The following is a 23559-nucleotide window of genomic DNA, read 5'->3' on the forward strand; positions in this document are numbered from 1 at the left end:
CACAGAGGGAGGCACCTGCACACGCACACACGCACGCACACTCGCGTGCACACCCACACCAGCGTGCCTGCACACACAGTCCCACGTGCAAATGGACACCCACCCTCCCCAACCCCCTGCGTGCAGGCATCCCCCCACGGGGAAACGCCCCCCACGGGGAAACACCCCCCACGGGGAAACGCCCCCCACGGGGAAACGCCCCCCACGGGGAAACACCCCCCACGGGGAAACGCCCCCCACGGGGAAACACCCCCCACGGGGAAACGCCCCCCACGGGGAAACACCCCCCACGGGGAAACGCCCCCCACGGGGAAACACCCCCCACGGGGAAACGCCCCCCACGGGGAAACGCCCCCCACGGGGAAACGCCCCCCACGGGGAAACGCCCCCCACGGGGAAACGCCCCCCACGGGGAAACACCCCCCACGGGGAAACACCCCCCACGGGGAAACGCCCCCCACGGGGAAACGCCCCCCACGGGGAAACGCCCCCCACGCAACCCCCACCCGCACACCACCTCCAGGCGCACCCTCCTGCGCTCACCGGCCCCCCCCCGCGCAAACCCACGCCCCCCGTGGGGTCCGTCCCCCGTGGGGTCCCCCCAGGCCCGCCCCCGTCATCTCCCTCCTCCAATGAAGTTCAGCCCTGCCTGCCGGCGACACCTCTCCTCCCCTTCTGATTGGCTGCCTCCTCCCCATTGTCCCGCCTCCCGCAACAGAGGGGCCAATCAGAGCCGCTGTGGGGATGGGAATCGGTTTATTCCCACGGGCACCCCCAAATCTCCCCCCACCGCCCCCGAACCCACCCACGGAGCGGTGGGGGGGCTGTGCTAGGCAGGGCCCCCGGGGGGCGCGGCACTTCCCGCCTGCGGCTTCGCAACCCCGAGGCCTCCGGGGCGGCAGCGGGTGTGGCCCCGCCCCGGCCCCGCCCTGCCCGCACCCTGCCCGCACCCTCCGCCCGCCCTGCCCGCACCCTGCCCTCATCCTCCGCCCGCCCTGCCCCCGCCCTGCCCGCACCCTGCCCTCATCCTCCGCCCGCCCTGCCCCCGCCCTGCCCGCACCCTCCCCTCACCCTCCGCCCGCCCTGCCCCCGCCCTGCCCGCACCCTGCCCTCATCCTCCGCCCGCCCTGCCCGCACCCTGCCCGCACCCTGCCCCTGCCCTGCCCTCATCTTCCGCCCGCCCTGCCCCCGCCCTGCCCGCACCCTGCCCTCATCCTCCGCCCGCCCTGCCCGCACCCTGCCCTCACCCTCCGCCCGCCCTGCCCCCGCCCTGCCCGCACCCTGCCCTCACCCCCCGCCCTGCCCGCACCCTGCCCTCATCCTCCGCCCGCCCTGCCCCCGCCCTGCCCGCACCCTGCCCTCACCCCCCGCCCTGCCCGCACCCTGCCCTCATCCTCCGCCCGCCCTGCCCCCGCCCTGCCCGCACCCTGCCCGAACCCTCCCCCCGCACCGCCCCCGCACCGCCCTGCCCGCACCCTGCCCTGCCCGCACCCTGCCCGCACCCTGCCCCCGCCCTGCCCGCACCCTGCCCGCACCCGGGGCGCGGGGGGGGGCACCAGGGCCGCGGCAGCCCTGCCGTGCGGTGCAGCGCTGCAGGATGGCACCCGCGGGTGCTCAGCACCCCACTGCAAGGCTGCCCTGATGGGTGCAAAGCCAGGGAAGGACAGACAGACAGCGGTGGCTGAGACACGCGGGGGGGGGGGGGGGACAGCCCCGAGGATGGGTGTCACGTGCCTGTGGCACCCCACGGGCCCCAGGAAGGCGAAGGGGCATCACCAAGGGCACGGAGCCGTCAGTGTCGGAGGCGGGGGGGGGGGAGCTTGTGGCCGGGGGGTCCCCAAGCCTGCGGGCGTCCCCCCGGCAGCACCGAGCCCTGCTCCGCGGCTTGCCCCGCAGTAAAGCCGACGTGCAGGATTTAATCCTGGGCCTTGCTCTCAGCTCTGCTGCCGGGTTTAACCGTGGCCGTGAGCAGGGTTGGGGGACACTTAGCAGGTTTTGCAGTTTTTCACCCCAATTTCAGCCGTTCCCACGGCACCAAAACCTCGGGGACTTTTCCTCCCTCACCTCGGGCCGGGATAAAAGTGCTGAGTTGATCCCAGGTAATAAACTCCTGCCCAGCCCAGCTGCTCCAGCCCCCACTCCCAGCCAGGTGTGTGTGTGTGTGTGTCCTATTGTGGGCCAGATCCTGCCCCCCAACTCCCAGCCCAGGCACAGAGGGGTCCCAGCGTGGGCCTCATCCTGCATCCCAGCCCGGGGTCCTGCAGCATGCCCAGTTCAGGCCAGATCCTGGCCTGGGCCCAGCCCCAGCTGCTGCCATAGGAATGGAGGGGGGTCCCAATGCGGCCCTCAATCTAGCATGTGGGGGTCCCCACCCATCGGATGGCACTGGGGCTGGGGGGGGAGCCAAGCATCTGGGGGGGCTGGAGTGTTCTAGGGGGTCAGAGTATCCCAAGGGATTGGTGCATCCTGGGCGGCTGGGATCATCTCGGGGGTCTGGAGCGTACTGGGGGTCCGGTGCATCCTGGGGGTCCAGAGCATCCCAAATCCCTGCCTGCACCCCCAAACCGTGCCGTCCTCGCTCGCAGCCCGCACCTTGCACGCTCTGCCCCGCACGCCTCGCCCAGCCCACGCACATCCAGGCTCATCCCCAAACACAAGCGGTCCCTCCCCGGTGCCGCTGCGCACCCTTGAGGACACCCCCCCGCCCCCCGGAGCATCGCCTGGGCCCCCCGACATGAGGCACCCACCAACCCACCGCGGGGAGATCGACGTATGAAATTTATTTAGGAAAACCAAAACCCACCAAAAAAAAAAAAAAAAAGGAGAAAGAGGAAGGAGGAGGAGGAGAAGGAGCAGGAGAGGAAGGAGAAAAAGAGGAAGGAGGAGAGGAAGGAGAAGGAAAGGAGGGAGAAGAAGAGGAAGAGACGAAGAGGAAGGAGGAGAGGAAGGAGAAGAGCCTCTTCCTCGGGCTCCGTTGGAGCCCAGAACAACGAGCGCCGCGAGAGGGGAGGACAGGAAAGCCAGAGGAGGTTTTGCACGCCCACGCACGCCCGCGCCCACTCGTGGGTGAGCCGGGCCGGGTGCCGGCCGCGCCCCCCCCCACCAGCATCCACAGGGGTATGTACAGGGGTGGGAGCTGGGAAAGCATCGCCCATCTACACACACCACCAGAGCCGCCTTCCTCCTCTTGCAGTTTGGGGGTTCGCTGCCTTCTGGGACCGTCCCTGTGTCCCCCCACTCCGTGTCCTTGCACGGCGGCGTGGGGAGGGGGGGAGAAGGGCTTGAGGGGGGGGGTCTCGTAGACGAAGCCATGGGCCAGCAGCCAGCCGTGGTCACCGGGCGGGTCCTACCGGGGTTTGGGCAAAGCATCTCGCTAAAGGCATCTCCGAGTAGGTAAGGCAAAAGGAATTCAGTTCACTTCGTCCCCGGGGGAGCAGCTCGGCTTCGGGGTGTCCCGCGGCTCCCGCAGACGCACGCGCTCCCGGTACCCCAAGAAAACAGGCGAGGCGATGCTTACAGACGAGACGATGAGCGGAACAGCCACCCCGCACCCCAAATCCGGGAGGGCCCCGTCACGCCGGGAGCATCGCCGTGCCCCGGGGACCCGCTGCGGCACCGCCGGGGCTCGGCGCGGGGATGGTACCGAGGGATGCCGCGGCGGAGCGGGGACGGGGCAGCCAACGGCCCCTGGGCTGCCCTTGACCTTGCTGGGACCAGCCCCCGTGGCACCGACCCTGGCGGGACCGATCCCGGCAGCACCAGGATTTCACCGGGCCGGTGAATCCCACCGGCTGCCGTCAGCCGGGTGATGCAGCCAGGGGTGCTCAGTGCACCCCAATCCCTTGGGGCTCAGCATCCACCTGCACCCCCAGCCCCTCCTTCGGCTCAACCCCGGCAAGGCGAGCTGCTCGGGGGGGCTCACCCTGCCCTGCTTCCCCGGCTCGTGGGTGCTTTGGGTGGCTTTGGTTGGGGTGACACGGGGCTGGGACACACACAGCCGGAGGGACCCTGCAGGGGTGGTGGGGCAGAGCCCCCACGGCTGAGGGGATCCACGCACAGTGGGGTGTGGGAGTGGAGGGACCGCGGGGAGGCCGGCAGTGTCCGTGCACGGTGGTTTGTAGGACCAGAGAGACCATGGGAGGCCATCACCGTCCATGCATGATGAGGCCACCACTGTCCATGCATGGGTTGTCTGTAGGACCACAGGAGGATGGCAGGGTCCATGCGCAGTGGTCTGTAGGACCAGAGGGACCACAGGATGCCATCACCATCCATGCATGATCATCTGTAGGACCGGAGGGACCGCAGGAGGATGGCAGGGTCCATGCGAGGCAGTCAGCAGTGTAGGCAGGATGGTGGGAGACCAGCGAGGTCCATGCATGGTGCTAAGTAGGACCAGAGGGACCACAGGAGGCCATCACTGTCCATGCATGGTGGTCTGTAGGACCAGAGGGTCCATGGGAGGATGGTAGGGTCCATGCATGGCAGTTGATCGGATCAGAAGGACTGCAGGAGACCATCGGGGTCCATGCATGGTGGTCTGCAGGACCAGAGGAACCACAGGAGACCGTAAGGGTCCATGCATGGTGGGCTCCAGGACTAGAGGGATCATTGGATGCCAGCAGGCTCCATGCATGGTGATCTGCAAGACCAGAGGGACAGTGGGACACTGGCAGGGCCCATGCATGGTGGTCTGCAGGACCAGAGGAACCACAGGAGACCATCGGGGTCCATGCATGGTGGTCTGCAGGACCAGAGGAACCACAGGAGACCATCGGGGTCCATGCATGGTGGTCTGCAGGACCAGAGGAGCCACAGGAGACCATCGGGGTCCATGCATGGTGGTCTGCAGGACCAGAGGAACCACAGGAGACCATCGGGGTCCATGCATGGTGGTCTGCAGGACCAGAGGAACCACAGGAGACCATCGGGGTCCATGCATGGTGGTCTGCAGGACCAGAGGAACCACAGGAGACCATCGGGGTCCATGCATGGTGGTCTGCAGGACTGGAGGGGCCGTGGGACACCAGCAGGGTCCATGCATGGTGGTCTGCATGGCATGACTTGTGAAGCCGCTGCAAGCTGGGGACGCTCATGGACATGTTGGTCACCAGGCACAGCCGCTTGCAGAGAGGAGGCTCCCGGGTGGGCACCACGGTGCCAAGCCACAGAAACACCCACGCGCTGGGGACACGGTGGGCACCAGACCCTCTGTGGTGTCCCCATGGGAGCGCAGCCCCCCCCCATGCGTGCAAACCAGGAGCCGGAGCCCCGCCAGCCCTGGCACGCGTGTAGCCCTTGCAGGGGACGTGGCCGCGTGGGACCCGGCTGGGCACGGGTCCTTCCACGGGTGAATGGGTCTGGGGTCCTGGGGGGGCGGGGAGGGGTGTCTTTTAGCCAACGGATGCTCGGCAGCTGCTGGGAAGAGGCAGGAGCTGGTTCTGGTGCGTGGTGGGGGCCGGTCTGGCAGGGGGTGCAGGCAGAGCATCCCCACGGCCGTGGTCATCCCGCTCCAGGCACCTCTTCCCTCCTCCAGCCAGAGCCAGCCCTTCTTCCGTGGGCCTGATCCTGGCTCCTCTGACCTCCCAGCCCCCCTCCCACAGGCCCTCTCTGGGGTCCACGGGGACCCCCAACGTGCCCCGCAGCCCACCCCAACAGCACTCCCACTGCCCCTCGCCATCCTGCCCCACGCCAAACCCCTCGGTCCCGCTGACCCCCACAGCCAGCCCCATTTCAGGGGGATGACCCCCCCGGGGGGTGCTTCCACCGAGGACATCGTCCCCGTTGCCGCCCCGTGGGGACAGGACCTGCAGCCTTAAGGCAATTTAAAGCACATCCATCCCCCAGCCCCACAGTACCCCCCAGCATTCCCAGCCACCGAGGCAGAGTCCCAGCAAAGAGGGGTCCAGGGACCACCGGATGGGGGGGGACACCTGAATACCTGCCCCGGAGGGAGGGGACAGTCACCCACCGGTAGGGAAGGACCTCACGGTGGCGGTCCAGAGTCACTGATGACCCCCCAAACCTCCTCCCGGTGGGCTGGGGGATGAGGGTTGGGGATGCTCCTGGCCTGCAGCCCCGGCCCGGCGCCCCCCCATCACCCCCTTCACTCAGCCCCCGCCTCGGGCTGCCCCCCCTCGGGCTCCAGGCAGCCGTTGAGCTGGGGGTCGGGGGCCTGCGGGTCGTATTCCTCATCCAGAAAGTCCAGGGAATTGTTACTGGGCAGCCCCCGGATGGTGAATTTGTGGGAGACCTTCGTCCACTGCTCCCGGTTGCTGGCCACCCTCTCGTAGAGCTCCGCCGCCTTGGGGAAGAGGTCCTGCAGCAACCTGGGGGGGGGGGGGGCACCCCATCAGCACAGGGTTGCACCCCCTTAGATGGGCGCAGCCCCGCTCCCCCCATCCCCGCTGTTTAGAACCGCCCCCCTAACATCTGCAAGACCCCCAGCCCACCACCCTCCGGCCCACCCTGGCATGGCAAGGCGGGGGTGATGGGGGGGGTGATGCCCCCCCTCCCCAACGCCGGCGCCAGCCCTCGGGCTCACTTGTAGATGGGCATGGCGATGTGCTCCATGAAGCTGATCTGCAGCTCGGGGATGTAGGCCTTCTCCCGGTCCATCATTTCCAGCGGGCGGTTGCCCATGGCCTTCTCCTGCAGCGGTGGCAAGGGGGAGGTCAACACCGATGGCCCTCCCCTCCCCATTCCGGGGCAAGACCCCCCCCCCATCCACCCCTCTCACACCTCATCGGAGCCCCCTCGGTGCTTGGCCAAGCCCAACCCCACACCAAGCCCTGGTGCTACCTACCAGGTCACCCTGGGAGAAGAACTCCTTGTAGATCAGCTCCTGCAAGGGAGAAGCTGTCAGCACGGGGGGTGCATGCCCAGGGGCCCCCCCCACCCCGCCTGCCCTCCAGACCCCGCTCCACGGCTGCAGGGGAACGGCTCTGCTTGGGCAAGGACACGCTCCCGGAGTTGGGGGGGGGCTGCTGCATGGTCCGGGGATCCCTGTATGGAGGGACCCCCGTCCACGGGGCACGATGCTCCTGGGAGGGGCAGGCTGGGGACATGCGGGTGCCTGGGGCGGGAGGGGGCGGGGGGGTGGCGTTCAGGGGGTCAGGAGACTCACCGCGATCTTCCTGGTGGTCTTCCAGCCCTTGGTCTGGTCGGAGAGGTCGCAGGAGGTCATGAGCAGGCAGAGCAGCAGGCTGCGGTGCTGCTTGTTCTTGGGGTCGTAGCCCACTGCCAGGCATGGAGCGGGGCGAGGGTTGGGGCGGGGGGCTCGGGAAGGAGCCCCGCAAACCCCTATCACCCTCCACACAAGGACTTTGGGGGACCCGCCGTGCCACCTCCCAGCCTTGGTGGGATGAGTTCCCACCACAGCCCCAACCCCAAGCACAGGAGCTTCACCTTCTGCCATCTTCTGGAGGTCCTTGAAGATGCGCAGGTGGTGGGCCAGGTCGGTGGCCAAGATGATGTCCCTCATGAGGTCCAGCATGCGCTGGTAGTCCTGCAGGGCCGGGCGAGGCGACTGGTGGGACCAGCTCCATGCCCCTGCCGGCCCCTGCACCCCAAGGGATGAAGGGTGGGGAGCTGGGGGGGGGCAGGCCCAGAGCAGCATGAGGGGGCTCAGCGGGGTGGCACGGGAGAGGGGGCCGGGTTGGGGGTTCACCTTGCGGGAGAAGTGGTCGAAGATGTTGCAGCCCTGGCTGTTGAGGATGGCGATGGCTTGGGCGAAGTGATGCCTCTGCGGGAGAAGCCAGGGCGGTGGGAGCAGGCGGGGGTGCTGCCACACAGCTGGAGCCCCGGAGCCGGGCACGGGGGAGGTTTTGGGGGTGACCTTACCTCCATGACAGAGCCCTCCGAGCTGTACAGCGCGGCCAGGACCGATTTCTGCAGGGGAGAGTGGCCAGAGTCACGGCGCTACGGGGGTGAAGACCACCCCCCCAGCTCCGTCCCCATCCCCCCCACCCATGCGCGTCCCAGCGCTGGGCTCGGCTCACCGAGGCCACCTGGAAGGAGTTATTGGTGCCTCTGTGGTCCAGGTCATGGCACATGCAGGAAATGAAGAGGGCAAAGATCTCGATGTCTCTGGTTGGGGGGGAAGGAGGGAAACTGAGGCAGGTGGGAGGGCAGGGAGAGCCCTGGCTGGGCCAGGAGATGGCGACGGGGATGGGGACAACGCCTGGCCTTACTCCAGGTAGTTGACGAGCTCCAGGTTCTTGTAGAGCAGGTAGCAGAAGTGGGAGACGGAGAAGGCGTGCATCCAGTTGTGGTAGGGGGGGTCGCGGTAGCCCTTCTTCACCATCAGGCAGAACCTGGGGGGGACGACACACCGGACCATGAGGAGAGTGGGGGTTCACCCCCCAGGGACCCCCCCCGCTTTGCCCAGGGGTCCCACAGGTGGGCATGGGACCCACCTGGTGAGCGTCTGGCGGTCCATCTTGTAGTTGTTGATGAAGTTCATGTCCTGCAGCATGCTCAGGATGGCCTGGGAGGGGACACGGGGGGTGGCAAGGGGTCACAACGCCCAGCAGCGTCCCCCCACTGTGCCACCCCCCGCCTGGCAGGCAGGGAGATGCTCGGGGGTGCAGCTGCATCCCCCCATCCCAGCCCCCCAGCACGCCGGGGTCGGGGCACCTGCCGAGGGCAGGTGGGGGGCAGTGGCACTTGGGGACCGTCCCCGTGGCCCTCACCATGGACGTGTCGTCCTCGGGCAGCGAGCGCGGCGTGTAGGTGAAGCTGGCGAAGTTGGGGTCGATGGTCGACACGGGCTGGATGCCCTCGCTCAGCAGCTTGGTGTACTCATCGTCCGACACCTGCGGGAGCCATTGCCGGTGGCCCGCGCTGGGACCGGGTCCCCAAGGCGTCCCCAAGCTGTCCCCTGGGCCACACCAGCCCCAGCGAGAGCAGAGAGCCTGGGGGTGTCACCGCCACCCTCCCCATGCCACCACCTCGGGGTGGAGCATGGGGCTGCTGTGCTGGCATGGAGGTGGTACAGGGGGTGCAGGCTCGCGTCCCCACCCCTGTCCCCCATCCCCGTCCCCCATCCCTGTCCCCCATCCCCGTCCCCGTCCCCGTGCCACCTCACCTTCATGTGGTACATCATCATCTCGTTGGCCAGGTGGCTGCGGTACTGCGCCTCGTTCACCTTCTTGTACAGCAGCGACTGCGGAGCAGGAGGGGGTTATGGGAGTGCTGGGGGTGGGCAGACCCCCCCCCCACCCCTCCCAGCCCACCCTGGCCCCCCAACACATCCACGCTCCCCACCTGTGCCCTCCCCATCCCATCGCTACCACCGCTCGTCCCCAAGGAACGGGGACCGCACACATCCCCCCATCCCATCCCTCTGCGCTGTGGTAGCTCCGGGGCAGAGCGGAGGGCTCCCCTTGCCCCCTCCCCGGGTTGGGGACCCCCCTGGGCACGTACGTGGGCGATGCTGATGCCGCAGTAGATGGAGAAGGCGGTGGCCAGGTCCTCGTCAAATTTGCTGAACCAGGGGCCGTTGATCTTGTTGACCAGCTCCGCCACCCCGATGACCTCTGGGAGCAGAGGGGGGGACAGGGGTCAGGATCGTGCCCATGTGTTGGGGACAGGATTGTGCCCATGCGGTGGCAGACAGGATTACGCTCACACGCTGGGGGCAGGATTGTGCCCACATGCTGGGACAGGATCACACCCTGTGCTGAGGGACAGGATCGTATCCATGAGCTGGGGACAGGGTCACAGCCCCGTACTGGGGCCAGGATCGTGCCCACACACTGGGGACAGGGTCACAGCCCCGCGCCGGGCCAGGATCGTGCCCACACACCGGGGACAGGGTCACAGCCCCGCGCTGGGGCCAGGATCGTGCCCACACACCGGGGACAGGATCACAGACCCGCGCTGGGGGCAGGATCGTGCCCACACACCGGGGACAGGATCACAGACCCGCGCTGGGGCCAGGATCGTGCCCACCCACCGAGGACAGGGTCACAGCCCGGCGCTGGGGCCAGGATCGTGCCCACCCACCGGGGACAGGGTCACAGCCCGGCGCTGGGGCCAGGATCGTGCCCACACACCAGGGACAGGGTCACAGCCCCGCGCCGGGCCAGGATCGTGCCCACACACCGGGGACAGGATCACAGACCCGCGCTGGAGCCAGGATCGTGCCCACCCACCGGGGACAGGATCACAGACCCGTGCTGGGGCCAGGATCGTGCCCACCCACTGGGGAGAGGATCACAGCCCCGCGCCGGGGCCAGGATCGTGCCCACACGCCGGGGACAGGATCACAGCCCCGCGCTGGGGCCAGGATCGTGCCCACACACCGGGGACAGGATCACAGCCACGCGCTGGGGCCAGGATCGTGCCCACACACCGGGGACAGGGTCACAGCCCTGCGCCGGGCCAGGATCGTGCCCACACACTGGGGACAGGGTCACAGCCCCATGCCGGGCCAGGATCGTGCCCACACACCGGGGACAGGATCACAGCCCCGTGCTGGGGCCAGGATCGTGCCCACACACCGGGGACAGGGTCACAGCCCGGCGCTGGGGCCAGGATCGTGCCCACACACCGGGGACAGGATCACAGCCCCGTGCTGGGGCCAGGATCGTGCCCACACACCGGGGACAGGATCACAGCCCCGTGCTGGGGCCAGGATCGTGCCCACACACTGGGGACAGGATCACAGCCCCGTGCTGGGGCCAGGATCGTGCCCACACACTGGGGACAGGATCACAGCCCCGCGCTGGGGCCAGGATCGTGCCCACACACCGGGGACAGGATCACAGCCCCACGCTGGGGGCAGGATCGTGCCCACACACCGGGGACAGGATCACAGCCCCGCGCTGGGGCCAGGATCGTGCCCACACACCGGGGACAGGATCACAGCCCCACGCTGGGGGCAGGATCGTGCCCACACACCGGGGACAAGATCACAGCCCCGCGCTGGGGCCAGGATCGTGCCCACCCACCGGGGACAGGGTCACAGCACCGCGCTGGGGCCAGGATCATGCCCACCCACTGGGGGCAGGGTCACAGCCCCGCGCCGGGGCCAGGATCGTGCCCATACAGCGGGGACAGGATCACAGCCCCGCGCTGGGGCCAGGATCGTGCCCACACACCGGGGACAGGATCACAGCCCCGTGCCGGGCCAGGATCGTGCCCATACACCGGGGACAGGGTCACAGACCCGCGCCGGGCCAGGATCGTGCCCACACACCGGGGACAGGGTCACAGCACCGCGCCGGGCCAGGATCGTGCCCACACACTGGGGACAGGGTCACAGCCCGGCGCTGGGGCCAGGATCGTGCCCACACACCGGGGACAGGGTCACAGCCCCGCGCTGGGCCAGGATCGTGCCCACACACCAGGGACAGGGTCACAGCCCGGCGCTGGGGCCAGGATCGTGCCCACACACCGGGGACAGGGTCACAGCCCCGCGCCGGGGCCAGGATCGTGCCCACACACCGGGGACAGGATCACAGCCCCGCGCTGGGGCCAGGATCGTGCCCATACACCGGGGACAGGGTCACAGCCCCGCGCCGGGCCAGGATCGTGCCCACACACTGGGGACAGGGTCACAGCCCGGCGCCGGGCCAGGATCGTGCCCATACACCGGGGAGAGGATCACAGCCCCGTGCTGGGGCCAGGATCGTGCCCACACACCGGGGAGAGGATCACAGCCCCGTGCTGGGGCCAGGATCGTGCCCACACACCGGGGACAGGATCACAGCCCCACGCTGGGGGCAGGATCGTGCCCACACACCGGGGAGCGGATCACAGACCCGCGCTGGGGCCAGGATCGTGCCCACACACCGGGGACAGGATCACAGCACCGCGCTCGGGCCAGGATCGTGCCCACCCACCGGGGACAGGGTCACAGCCCTGCGCCGGGCCAGGATCGTGCCCACACACCGGGGAGAGGATCACAGACCCGCGCTGGGGCCAGGATCGTGCCCACCCACCGGGGACAGGGTCACAGCACCGTGCCAGGCCAGGATCGTGCCCACACACCGGGGACAGGATCACAGCCCTGCGCCGGGCCAGGATCGTGCCCACACACCGGGGAGAGGATCACAGCCCCGTGCCGGGGCCAGGATCGTGCCCACACACCGGGGAGAGGATCACAGCCCCGCGCTGGGGGCAGGATCGTGCCCATACACCGGGGACAGGGTCACAGCCCCGCGCCGGGGCCAGGATCGTGCCCACACACCGGGGACAGGGTCACAGACCCGCGCCAGGCCAGGATCGTGCCCACACACCGGGGACAGGGTCACAGCCCCGCGCCGGGGCCAGGATTGTGCCCACACACCGGGGACAGGGTCACAGCCCTGCGCTGGGGCCAGGATCGTGCCCACCCACCGGGGACAGGGTCACAGCCCCGCGCCGGGCCAGGATCGTGCCCATACACCGGGGACAGGGTCACAGCCCCGCGCCGGGCCAGGATCGTGCCCATACACCGGGGACAGGGTCACAGCCCCGTGCCGGGCCAGGATCGTGCCCACACACCGGGGACAGGGTCACAGCCCCGCGCCGGGGCCAGGATTGTGCCCACACACCGGGGACAGGGTCACAGCCCCGCGCTGGGGCCAGGATCGTGCCCACACACCGAGGACAGGATCACAGCCCCGCGCTGGGGCCAGGATCGTGCCCACCCACTGGGGGCATGGTCACAGCCCCGCGCCGGGCCAGGATCGTGCCCACACACCGGGGACAGGGTCACAGACCCGCGCTGGGGCCAGGATCGTGCCCACACACCGGGGACAGGGTCACAGCCCCGCGCCGGGCCAGGATCGTGCCCACACACCGGGGACAGGGTCACAGCCCCGCGCCGGGCCAGGATCGTGCCCACCCACCGGGGACAGGATCACAGCCCCGCGCTGGGGGCAGGATCGTGCCCACACACCAGGGACAGGGTCACAGCCCCGCGCTGGGGGCAGGATCGTGCCCACCCACCGGGGACAGGATCACAGACCCGCGCTGGGGCCAGGATCGTGCCCACCCACCGGGGACAGGGTCACAGCCCCGCGCCGGGCCAGGATCGTGCCCACACACCAGGGACAGGGTCACAGCCCCGCGCTGGGGAAGCCGGCGAAGGCCCCGGTGCCCCCGCAGGGTGCCAGCACCCCGCGCCCCCCGGCCGCCCGCGCCCCCCGGCCGCCCCCTCACCCTGGCTCTCGTTCTTGATGGGGAAGCAGAGGATGTTCCTGGTGCGGAAGCCGGTGCTGTCGTCCACGCCGCGGTAGAAGAGCGGGTGGGAGTAGGCGTCCTTGATGTTGAGGATCTTCCCGGTGGTGGCCACGTGCCCGGCGATGCCCTGGTCCGCGGGGATGCGGATCTCGTAGCTCTGCAAGCGAGGAGGAGGGGGGGGGGTCACCGGCACGGCGTGGGACCCCACGACCCCCCCCCAAAAAATATCCATCCTCTCCTCCGCACCCTCACCTCGTCGTCCACCACGCCGCCGTCGAACACCTTGGCCACCAGCTCGTGGCTGAGCCGGTCCAGCAGGAACACGGAGCATCTGCAAGAGATGTCGTGGGCGCTCGCACCCACTGGGGGGGGGTCCCGGCCCCCCCCACCCCCACCCAGTGCCCACCCGTGTGTCCCGGACCCCCCCCCCCCCACCCCACGCCAGGGCCACTCACATCTCGGCGTTGCTGAGGTTTCGGGCCTCCGTGATGATCTCCTGGAGCAGAACAGAGACGTCGTCTGCGGGGTGAGGGGGGGGAAAGGGGTCAGGGAGCCCCCGGCCAGGCGGCTGCTGCCCGCCCCCTCTCCCCACTCGTGCAATGAAAGCAGGGGGTCTCAGCTCAGCCTGCGCTGAGCGGGCGGTGCCGGCACCCCACCACTGCGGGGGCGCAGCGGGATGGGGTCTGCACGGAGCGTGTGCGTGCGTGCGCGTGCGTGTGTGCGCGCGCCGAAGGGTGACACAGCCCGTGCAAGCGTGCAATGCCGCAGGGAGCTCGTGTGCAGCGCGAACTGCAGCTGTGCGGAGGGGGGGGCGTGGGTGCGCAGCAACACTGCGTGCATGCAGCGGGGGGCGTGGGTGCATGCGGCAGCGCACGTTCGCCTGCAGCAGCGTGTGTGCACGCAGCAAGGTGTGCGTGAGCGTGTGTGTGCAGCAGCGCGCATGTGTGCATGCAGCAGTGTGTGTGCATGTAGCAGTAGGCACATGTGCAGCAGCGTGCACGCAGCAGTGCATGTGAGCATGCAGCTCAGGGTGCATGTATGCACGCAGCAGTGCATGTGAGCATGCAGCTCAGGGTGCATGTATGCATGCAGCAGAGCGTGTGTGCATGCAGCAGAGTGTGTGCATGTAGCAGTAGGCACATGTGCGGCAGTGTGCACGCAGCAGTGCATGTGAGCATGCAGCTCGGGGTGCATGTATGCATGCAGCAGTGCGTGTGTGCATGCAGCAGAGTGTGTGCATGTAGCAGTAGGCACATGTGCAGCAGTGTGCATGCAGCAGTGCATGTGAGCATGCAGCTCAGAGTGCATGTATGCATGCAGCAGAGCGTGTGCATGCAGCAGTGTGTGTGCATGTAGCAGTAGGCACATGTGCAGCAGCGTGCACGCAGCAGTGCATGTGAGCATGCAGCTCAGGGTGCATGTATGCATGCAGCAGAGTGTGTGCATGCAGCAGAGTGTGTGCATGTAGCAGTAGGCACATGTGCAGCAGCGTGCACGCAGCAGTGCATGTGAGCATGCAGCTCAGGGTGCATGTATGCATGCAGCAGAGTGTGTGCATGCAGCAGAGTGTGTGCATGTAGCAGTAGGCACATGTGCGGCAGTGTGCACGCAGCAGTGCATGTGAGCATGCAGCTCAGGGTGCATGTATGCATGCAGCAGAGTGTGTGCATGCAGCAGAGTGTGTGCATGTAGCAGTAGGCACATGTGCGGCAGTGTGCACGCAGCAGTGCATGTGAGCATGCAGCTCGGGGTGCATGTATGCATGCAGCAGTGCGTGTATGCATGCAGCAGTGCGTGTGTGCATGCAGCAGTGTGTGTGCATGTAGCAGTAGGCACATGTGCAGCAGCGTGCACGCAGCAGTGCATGTGAGCATGCAGCTCGGGGTGCATGTATGCATGCAGCAGTGCGTGTGTGCATGCAGCAGAGTGTGTGCATGTAGCAGTAGGCACATGTGCGGCAGTGTGCACGCAGCAGTGCATGTGAGCATGCAGCTCGGGGTGCATGTATGCACGCAGCAGTGCGTGTGTGCATGCAGCAGAGTGTGTGCATGCAGCAGAGTGTGTGCATGTAGCAGTAGGCACATGTGCAGCAGTGTGCACGCAGCAGTGCATGTGAGCATGCAGCTCGGGGTGCATGTATGCACGCAGCAGAGTGTGTGCATGTAGCAGTACACACATGTGCAGCGGTGTGCATGTGTGCAAGCAACAGTATGTACATGTGCAGCAGTGTGTGTGTAGCCATGCCTGTGAGTGTGCAGCTCGAGGGGGGGGGTGTATGTGCATGCAGCAGCATGTGCAAGCAGCAGCATGTATGCGCATGCAGCAGCACGTGCATGTGAAGCAGTGTGTGCCTGCAGTGGTGCATGTGAGCTTGCATCTCTGTGTGTGCATGTGTGCAGCAGCGTGTGTGCAAGCAGCAGTACATACCTGTGCAGCAGTGTGCGTGTAGCCGCGCATGTGAGTGTGCAGCTCTGTGGGGGATGCATGTGCATGCAGCTGTGTGCATGTGTGTCTGCAGCAAGCAGTGTGTGTGCATGCAGCAGCGTGTGCGTGCAAGCAGCAGTACAGGCGTGTGCAGCAGTGTGTGTGCAGCTGTGCATGTGAGTGTGCGGCTCAGAGGGGTGCATGTGCACGCAGCTCTGTGTGTGTGCCTGCAACATGCAGCAGCATGTGTGTGCACGCAGTGGCATGTGCACGTGCAGCAGCGTGTGTGCAGCGGTGCATGTGAGCGTGCAGCTCTGCGGGAGGTGCATGTGCATACAGCTGTGTGCACGTGTGCCTGCAGCAGCGCGTGACAGTATGTATGTGTGCAGCAGTTTGCATGTAGCCATGCAGGTGAGTGTGCAGCTCTGGAGGGGAGTGTACGTGCATGCAGCAAAGCGTGTGTGCAGCAGCGTGTGTGCATGCAGTGGCATGTACATGTGCAGCAGAGTGCCTGCAGCAGTGCATGTGAGCGTGCAGCTCTGTGTGTGCAGCAGCAAGCATTTGTGCAAGCAGCAGCATGTGTGCAAGCAGCAGCATGTATGTGTGCATCAGTAGTGCATATGAGCGTGCAGATCTGTGGGGGGTGTGTGCATGCAGCTGTGCGCATTTGTGCATGCAGCAGTGCATCTGTGCATGCAGCAGTGCATGCATGTGCAGCAGTGTGCGGGTAGCTGTGCATGTGAGTGTGCAGCTTGGTGGGGGGTGTTTGTGCCTGCAGCAGCGTGTGTGCAAGCAGCAGCATGTGTGTGCCTGCAGCAGCACATACGTGTGCAGCAGTGTGTGCCTGCAGCGGTGCATGTGAGTGTGCAGCTCTGTGTGGGGCGCGTGTGCATGCAGCTGTGTGCATGTGTGCATGCAGCAGTGCATGTGTGCTTCCAGCAGAGTGTGCATGCAAGCAGCAGCACGCATGTGTGCAGCAGTGTGCATGCAGCAGTGCATGTGAGCGTGCAGCTCTGCGGGAGGTGCATGTGCATACAGCTGTGTGCACATGTGCCTGCAGCAGCGCGTGACAGTATGTATGTGTGCAGCAGTTTGCATGTAGCCATGCAGGTGAGTGTGCAGCTCTGGGGGGGGAGTGTACGTGCATGCAGCAAAGTGTGTGTGCAGCAGCGTGTGTGCATGCAGTGGCATGTACATGTGCAGCAGAGTGCCTGCAGCAGTGCATGTGAGCGTGCAGCTCTGTGTGTGCAGCAGCAAGCATTTGTGCAAGCAGCAGCATGTGTGCATGCAGCAGCATGTATGAGTGCAGCAATAGTGCATATGAGTGTGCAGATCTGTGGGGGGTGTGTGCATGCAGCTGTGCGCATTTGTGCATGCAGCAGTGTATGTGTGCTTCCAGCAGAGCGTGCATGCAAGCAGCAGCACGCATGTGTGCAGCAGTGTGCATGCAGCAGTGCATGTGAGCGTGCAGCTCTGCGGGGGGTGCATGTGCATGCAGCAGCATGCATGTGTGCCAGCAGCAGTACATACGTGTGCAGCAGTGTGAGTGTGCAGCTCGGGGGCCTGTGCATGCAGCAGCATGTGTGCGAGCAGCAGCGCATGTGCAAACAGCAGCATGTGCAGCACTGCACGTGTGCGTGTGCGTGTGCATGCAGCAGTGCATGTGAGCGTGCAGCTCTGTGTGGGGCGCGTGTGCCTGCAGCAGCATGTGTGTGCATGCAGCAGTGTGTACCTGTGCAGCACTCTGTGCAGCTGTGCATGTGTGCATGCAGCAGCACATACGTGTGCAGCAGTGTGTGTGCAGCAGTGCATGAGAGTGTGCAGCTCCGCCTCTGTGCCTGCAGTGGTGCATGCCCGCAGCAGCACGCACGTCCAAGCATGTTTCTAAGTGCATGTAGCGCTCTGTGCTCGTGCAACGTGCACGCCTGCAGCCGTGCAGCGTCAGTGCAAACAGGGCTCTGTGCCATGGATGGGGCTGGGATCCCCAGTGCCACCGTCCCCAGGGGGGCTGGGGGGGGGGGCCTGCCCCCCACCCCCAGCACGGGCGCTCCCTGCACCTACCCAAGTGCGTGAAGAGGTTCTTCGCCACCTGCAGCAAGGCCTGGAGGGGACAGAGGGGACGCCGTCAGCCGCCGGCGCGACATGGGACGTGCACACGCGTGTGCCCGGCGCCGCGCGGCCCCACGGGCGCTCACCTGACACTCGCACTTGAGCTTTTGCTCCTTCTGGAAGGCCAAGGTGCTGGTGAGCACCGTGGAGGTGTAGCAGAAGCAGTGCTGGATCTTGTGCTCATCCGCCTCTGTGTAGCTGGGGGGGGACACACACACAAGACCCCCCAGGGCCGGGGGACACACCTCAGTCCCTTGCCCCCACGCCACGCCTGTCCCCCCTTTTCCTGCACAGCGGCGATGCTCCGGCACCCCGAAAGGCAGCCGCAGCTGAGGGCGGAGGGGAAGGGGTGTGGGCCCGATCCTGGACCCCCCTCCAAGGCTCACCTCTCCCCGCTCAGCTTGTTGAAGGCGCAGGCCAGTGCCACCACCTGCGAGGTGGCCCGGCTGATGACGGGGACGCAGAGCATGGAGGTGACCTCGCACCCCAACATACTGCTCAGCTGCTTGTGCTCCTCCTGTGGGGGGGGAGAAGGCGAGATGGGACCCCCCAGTCCACCCCACACACCCACAGTGGGAAGCCCACCCACGTCCCCGGGGTGTGGGGGTGAGGGGACAGCCCCCACCCGAGGAGGAGAGCGGGCACCCACCTCGCTGATGTCCTTCAAGGTGATGGATTTCTTGTCCTCCGCCACCCGCCCCAGGCGCCCGAAGGTGAGCTGCGGGGTGGAGGGGACGGGTGAGCCCACGGGGTGGGACCCGCTGCCACCCCCACCCCCCACACACCCCTCGCCACCCCCTCACCCCGCTCACCGAAAAGCTGATCTCCTCCTCGAGGACGCGGTCCCCCACCACCTGGCAGAGATGGGGAGCGGCGGGGTGAGCTGCCACGGCACGGTGGCCGAGCCCCACGGAGCTGTGCTCCCGGTGGTGGGTGGGGGTCAGGGTGGGGGGAGCAGCCCGGTGGCACCCACCTGGCAGAAGAGCTGGTGGTTGTCCTCGGAGACGAGCAGGAGGCAGCAGCAGAGCGACTGGGTCTCCTGCTTCAGCTGGGGCGGGGGGCGGAGGGGCGTGGTCAGCACCCCAACCTGCCCCCAGCCCCCGAGGGCAGGATCTGGCCCTTCCTCTACCTCCCAGCACCCACATGTGCCACAGACAGCAGGGTGCCCCCCCCCACCGATCCTCTCCCCTGGGTCTGATCTGATTCACCCTTGAGACTATTGATGGTTATGTTCACTCTGGTCACTACTGATGGCTGCACAGCTCACACTTGAAACGTTTCTTTGCTTTGGGGGATTTTCTGTTTTTGGGGGAGGGGGATAAAATGGGGTGTGCTGTGGGGCTGGGGGCAGGGTGGGGCGCCATCAGGTTGGGCTACTCACATAGTTGATGACCTTGAGCTGGAGCGAGGCGGCATCCAGGTCGTACAGCTCACCTGCACGAGGGGGTGAGAGCGTCGTGAGGGGCTCAGCACCCCGGTTTCACCCTTCCCATGCTCCCCCCGCCCCGCCCCGGTGTCCCCCCCGGCCTCACCGCAGAGCTGCAGGATCTTGCAGTCCAGGGCACTGTAGCTGCTGTCGGGCGCCTTCTCGGGCTTGGCCAGGGAGTTCTGGGAGGAGCTGGTGGAGAGGCTGACCTGGGGCCAGGGCTGCAGCTTCTGCAGGGCTTGCAGGCGCCGGCACGCCACCAGGGTCTGCGAGGTGGGGCGTAAGGGACGGCGAGTCATCAAATCACGGAGCCATTAAGGTTGGAAAAGACCTCTCGGGTCATCACGTCCAGCCCCCAACCCAACACCCCCAGGCCTCCTAAACCATGGCCCCAAGTCCCACGGCTACACAGTGGTTGAACCCCCCCAGGGACGGTGACGCCCCCACCTCTCTGGGCAGCCTGTGCCAGGGCCTGACCCCTCTGGCAGGGAAGGCATTTTCCCTCACACCCAACCTAAACCTCCCCTGACGCAGCCTGAGGCCGTTCCCTCTCGCCCTGTCACTGGTGACTTGGGAGCAGAGACCAGCCCCCCCCTCACTCCAGCCCCTCTCAGGCAGCTGCAGAGAGCGAGAAGGGCTCCCCTCAGCCCCCCCTTCTCCAGGCTAAACCCCCCCAGCTCCCCCAGCCGCCCCCCAGCACACTTGTGCTCCAGACCCTGCCCCAGCCCCGCTGCCCTTCTCTGGACACGCTCCAGCCCCTCAAGGCCCTTCTTGTCCCGAGGGGCCCAAACCTGAGCCCAGCATTCGAGGTGGGGCCTCCCCAGGGCCCAGCACAGGGGCCCCATCCCTGCCCGGCCCCTGCTGGCCACACCAGGGCTGACACAAGCCCGGGGGCTGGTGGCCTCCTTGGCCACCCGGGCACTGCTGGCTCATGCCCAGCCGGCTGTCAGCCAGCACCCCCAGGGCCTTCTCCGCCGGGCACTTCCCAGCCCCTCTGCCCCAGGCCTGGGGCGCTGCCTGGGGTTGGGGTGACCCAAGGGCAGGACCCGGCCCTGGGCCTTGTTAAACCTCACCCAGCTGAGCTGGGTGCCACCTGCGCACAGGCTGAGGGTGCACCTGACCGCAGCGTCACTCACGTGTTTCTCCAGCGCACGCAGGTTCTGCTCGTCCGAGTCGCTCAGCTGGCCGCAGTGCACCTGGGGGGTGGGGTGGTGGGGTGGGGGTGGCGTGAGGACCCCCGTGTCCCACCCCAGTCCCCGCATCCCCCCGCGTCCTGCCCCGGTCCCCGCGCTCACCAGGATGACGCACACCACGGCCCCGCCGTCCTTGTCCGCCAGCGGGATGACGAGCACTGCAAGCCGAGAGAGGGTCTGTCCCGAGCGCCGAGCCCTCGGGGTGCACGGCCCCCCACCCCGTGCCCCCATGCGTCACCCACCCGTTCCCCCACGCACCCACCCAGCCCCATGCCCACCCACACAGCCACACCACCCCCATGCCCCACTCGCCCCCCATTCCCCCCTACCCCCCCCACCTTGCGTGCCAGGGGCCAGGGGTGCTGCCAGGGGTCCCAGCTGCTGGCCAGGGAGCTCGGCGGGGGGCAGCCCCCCGCACTCCAGCCGCTTCTGTCTCCGCACCGCATCCCTACGGAGACAGCGACACCCTGAGCCTCCGCCCCCGCGGGGGGACCCCAACGGCCCCCCCCGGGCAGGGCCACCCCGCTGGGGATGGGATGGGGATGGGGAAAGGGAAGGGGATGGAACGGGGACAGGGACCGGGGTGGGGATGGGGATGGGGACAGGAGGGGGACAGCGGTGGCCCACCAGCCCTCCCGCCCCCCTCCCAGCTGCGGGGCAGCACTGCTGCTGCCCGTCCCGTCGGGGAGGGGTCTCTGGCCTCCTGGGGGACCCCAGCTTCGCAGCAGGGAGGGGGCGGCTTCTGGAGGGGGCAGCAGCCGTGTCCCCTGGGAAACCTGGCTCCCCCCCGGGGCCGGGGGGGGACTGGGGCTCACCTGAGCTTCCCCTCAGGCGGCAGCTCGTGGGGGGGGTCATCACAGATCAGCCGGGTTTCTCCATCCAGCAGGTAGATGTAGACATGCTCCTGGGGGGGGGAGAGTGGGCAGCACCGGAGGATGGGGACCCCCCCACACCCGGACCCTCACCCCCATCCCACCGCAGGCTCAGCAAGCCCTTGCACCCCGTCCCACCCTGGGATCCCCCAGCCCGGCTCTGGGGTGCTGCGTGCCTCAGTTTCCCCAGGTGCACAGGGCTCTTCCAAGGCAAGAGCCACGACACCCCACGTGCAAACACGTGTACACCAGCACACGCGTGCACACACACGTGTGTGCACTCACACGCTCATGCACCCACACGCGAATACACACCCGTGTACGCACAGGTGCACGCTCACCCGCACACACACGCACACCTGCACACGCGTGTGTACACACCCGCAGGCACGCTTGCCCCCCGCCCCCCGTGCACACGCACACGTGCACGCCACCACCAGGGTCACGACAAGTGCCAGGGCCACCAGCACCCCATGGCCACCACCATCCCAGGGTCACCAGCAGCACCAGGGCCACTAGCACCCCAGGGCCACCACCAGCACCCCATGGCCACCACCATCCCAGGGTCACCAGCAGCACCAGGGCCACTAGCACCCCAGGGCCACCACCAGCACCCCATGGCCACCACCATCCCAGGGTCACCACCATCCCAGGGTCACCAGTAGCACCAAGGCCACCACCATCCCAGGGCCACCAGCACCCCAGGGCCACCACCAGCACCCCAGGGCCACCAGCCCCCATGGCCACCACCATCCCAGGGCCACCAGCACCCCAGGGCCACCACCAGCACCCCAGGGCCACCAGCCCCCATGGCCACCACCATCCCAGGGCCACCAGCACCCCAGGGCCACCACCAGCACCCCAGGGCCACCAGCCCCCATGGCCACCACCATCCCAGGGCCACCAGCAGCACCAGGGCCACTAGCACCCCAGGGCCACCACCAGTATCCCAGGGCCACCAGCACCAGGGCCACAAGGGCATTGATGGTCCTGCCACTCCTGGGGGGCTCTGTGCTGCTCCCTGCCCACTACTGGGAGGTGGCTGGTGAGGACCATGGAGTGACACTCAGAAAGGTCAACCCAAGAGTGATTTTACACTTAAGATGGTAACCGGGGGACTGGTGGTATGTGGCCTGTATGGTGGGAGGACACTGAGGTGGACTGGGGTGGGAGGACACCCCACCCCAGGCTCAATCTCAGTATCAGCCAGCAGAGAATCCACCACCCACCGGGTTCCCCCCACCCAGCCCCAGTGGTGGGGTGTCTCAGAGACCCAACAAATCCCCAGCAGCTTGGGGGGGCTGCCCTGCACCCCCACCCCCTGCCGCCGCAGCTCCCCGAGGCACAGCACGCTCCCACCCCCCACCCCCACGCCCCCCACAGGAGGAAGGGGGTGGGGGGGGGTGTCCCCCGGATCGGGCCCCGCCTCGCGCCCACCTACCACTCTGGGCAGCAGGGCGACGAGGGCATGGCGGAGGGCGTCCCGCAGGCCCGAGGCGTCGATCGCGGCCCCCAGGCTCAGCAGGGCATCCTGGGGAGAGAGCGGAGCGGGGGGTGGCGGCGCCCCGAAGCCACGGTGAGGGGCACCGGGGTCCCCATCCCCCCGCGTCACGGGCCCTCCCCCCCCCCCCGCCGCCCCCCGCCCCCCCGAGCTCCTTTTTGGGGACAAAATGTTGGTTTTGGTCAATACCCATCACCGGGGGAGGCGGGAGGGTCCCAAAAGGTGGGAGAGGCTTCGGCACTGGGGTGGAGGGGGGCACTGGGCGCAGCCTGCCGGCATACTGGGAGCACTGGGGAGACCCGGCCCTGCGGGCGTGGCGTGGGGTGGGTGTCCCCAGGCAGCGCAGTTGGCGGGGAGGGGGCCCTGCGGCCACCCAGAACTCTGCGCTAGCCACACCAACACCTGCACTGGCCACACCGACACCTGCACTGGCCACGCCGACACCTGCACTGGCCACACCAACACCTGCACTGGCCACACCAACACCTGCACTGGCCACAAAAACACCTGCACTGGCCACACCGACACCTGCACTGGCCACACCAACACCTGCACTGGCCACACCGACACCTGCACTAGCCACGCCAACACCTGCACTGGCCACGCCAACACCTGCACTGGCCACACCAACACCTGCACTGGCCACGCCAACGCCTGCACTGGCCACACCAACGCCTGCACTGGCCACACCAACACCTGCACTGGCCACACCAACGCCTGCACTGGCCACACCAACACCTGCACTAGCCACACCAACACCTGCACTGGCCACACCAACACCTGCACTAGCCACGCCAACACCTGCACTGGCCACGCCAACACCTGCACTGGCCACACCGACACCTGCACTAGCCACGCCAA

At 67.6% G+C, this 23559-nt stretch overlaps 1 protein-coding gene across 2 annotated transcripts in view; it reads right to left on the minus strand.

The window, feature by feature from the left end:
• Window positions 1-2765: 2765 nt before the first annotated feature.
• Window positions 2766-23559, minus strand: part of PDE2A (phosphodiesterase 2A) — an 87650-nt gene continuing 66856 nt past the window's right edge. For both annotated transcript variants that reach the window (XM_064441605.1, XM_064441607.1), the window contains 29 exons: window positions 22639-22728; window positions 21141-21229; window positions 20664-20773; window positions 20428-20483; window positions 20269-20328; window positions 19239-19398; window positions 19088-19140; window positions 18680-18754; window positions 18519-18560; window positions 18356-18424; window positions 18093-18223; window positions 17793-17904; window positions 17659-17698; window positions 13629-13692; window positions 13426-13504; window positions 13153-13330; window positions 9427-9539; window positions 9089-9166; window positions 8694-8816; window positions 8418-8488; window positions 8193-8315; window positions 8001-8088; window positions 7843-7890; window positions 7670-7744; window positions 7408-7507; window positions 7127-7239; window positions 6806-6844; window positions 6545-6651; window positions 2766-6329 (listed from right to left, as the gene is read on the minus strand). In XM_064441605.1, coding sequence (XP_064297675.1) covers window positions 6107-6329; window positions 6545-6651; window positions 6806-6844; window positions 7127-7239; window positions 7408-7507; window positions 7670-7744; window positions 7843-7890; window positions 8001-8088; window positions 8193-8315; window positions 8418-8488; window positions 8694-8816; window positions 9089-9166; window positions 9427-9539; window positions 13153-13330; window positions 13426-13504; window positions 13629-13692; window positions 17659-17698; window positions 17793-17904; window positions 18093-18223; window positions 18356-18424; window positions 18519-18560; window positions 18680-18754; window positions 19088-19140; window positions 19239-19398; window positions 20269-20328; window positions 20428-20483; window positions 20664-20773; window positions 21141-21229; window positions 22639-22728 — 2709 coding nt within the window. In that variant the 3' untranslated portion in view covers window positions 2766-6106. The remainder of the gene's footprint in view (window positions 6330-6544; window positions 6652-6805; window positions 6845-7126; window positions 7240-7407; window positions 7508-7669; window positions 7745-7842; window positions 7891-8000; window positions 8089-8192; window positions 8316-8417; window positions 8489-8693; window positions 8817-9088; window positions 9167-9426; window positions 9540-13152; window positions 13331-13425; window positions 13505-13628; window positions 13693-17658; window positions 17699-17792; window positions 17905-18092; window positions 18224-18355; window positions 18425-18518; window positions 18561-18679; window positions 18755-19087; window positions 19141-19238; window positions 19399-20268; window positions 20329-20427; window positions 20484-20663; window positions 20774-21140; window positions 21230-22638; window positions 22729-23559) is intronic.

Source organism: Phalacrocorax carbo, chromosome 1, assembly GCF_963921805.1.
Source record: "Phalacrocorax carbo chromosome 1, bPhaCar2.1, whole genome shotgun sequence".
Taxonomy (NCBI): Eukaryota; Metazoa; Chordata; class Aves; order Suliformes; family Phalacrocoracidae; genus Phalacrocorax; species Phalacrocorax carbo.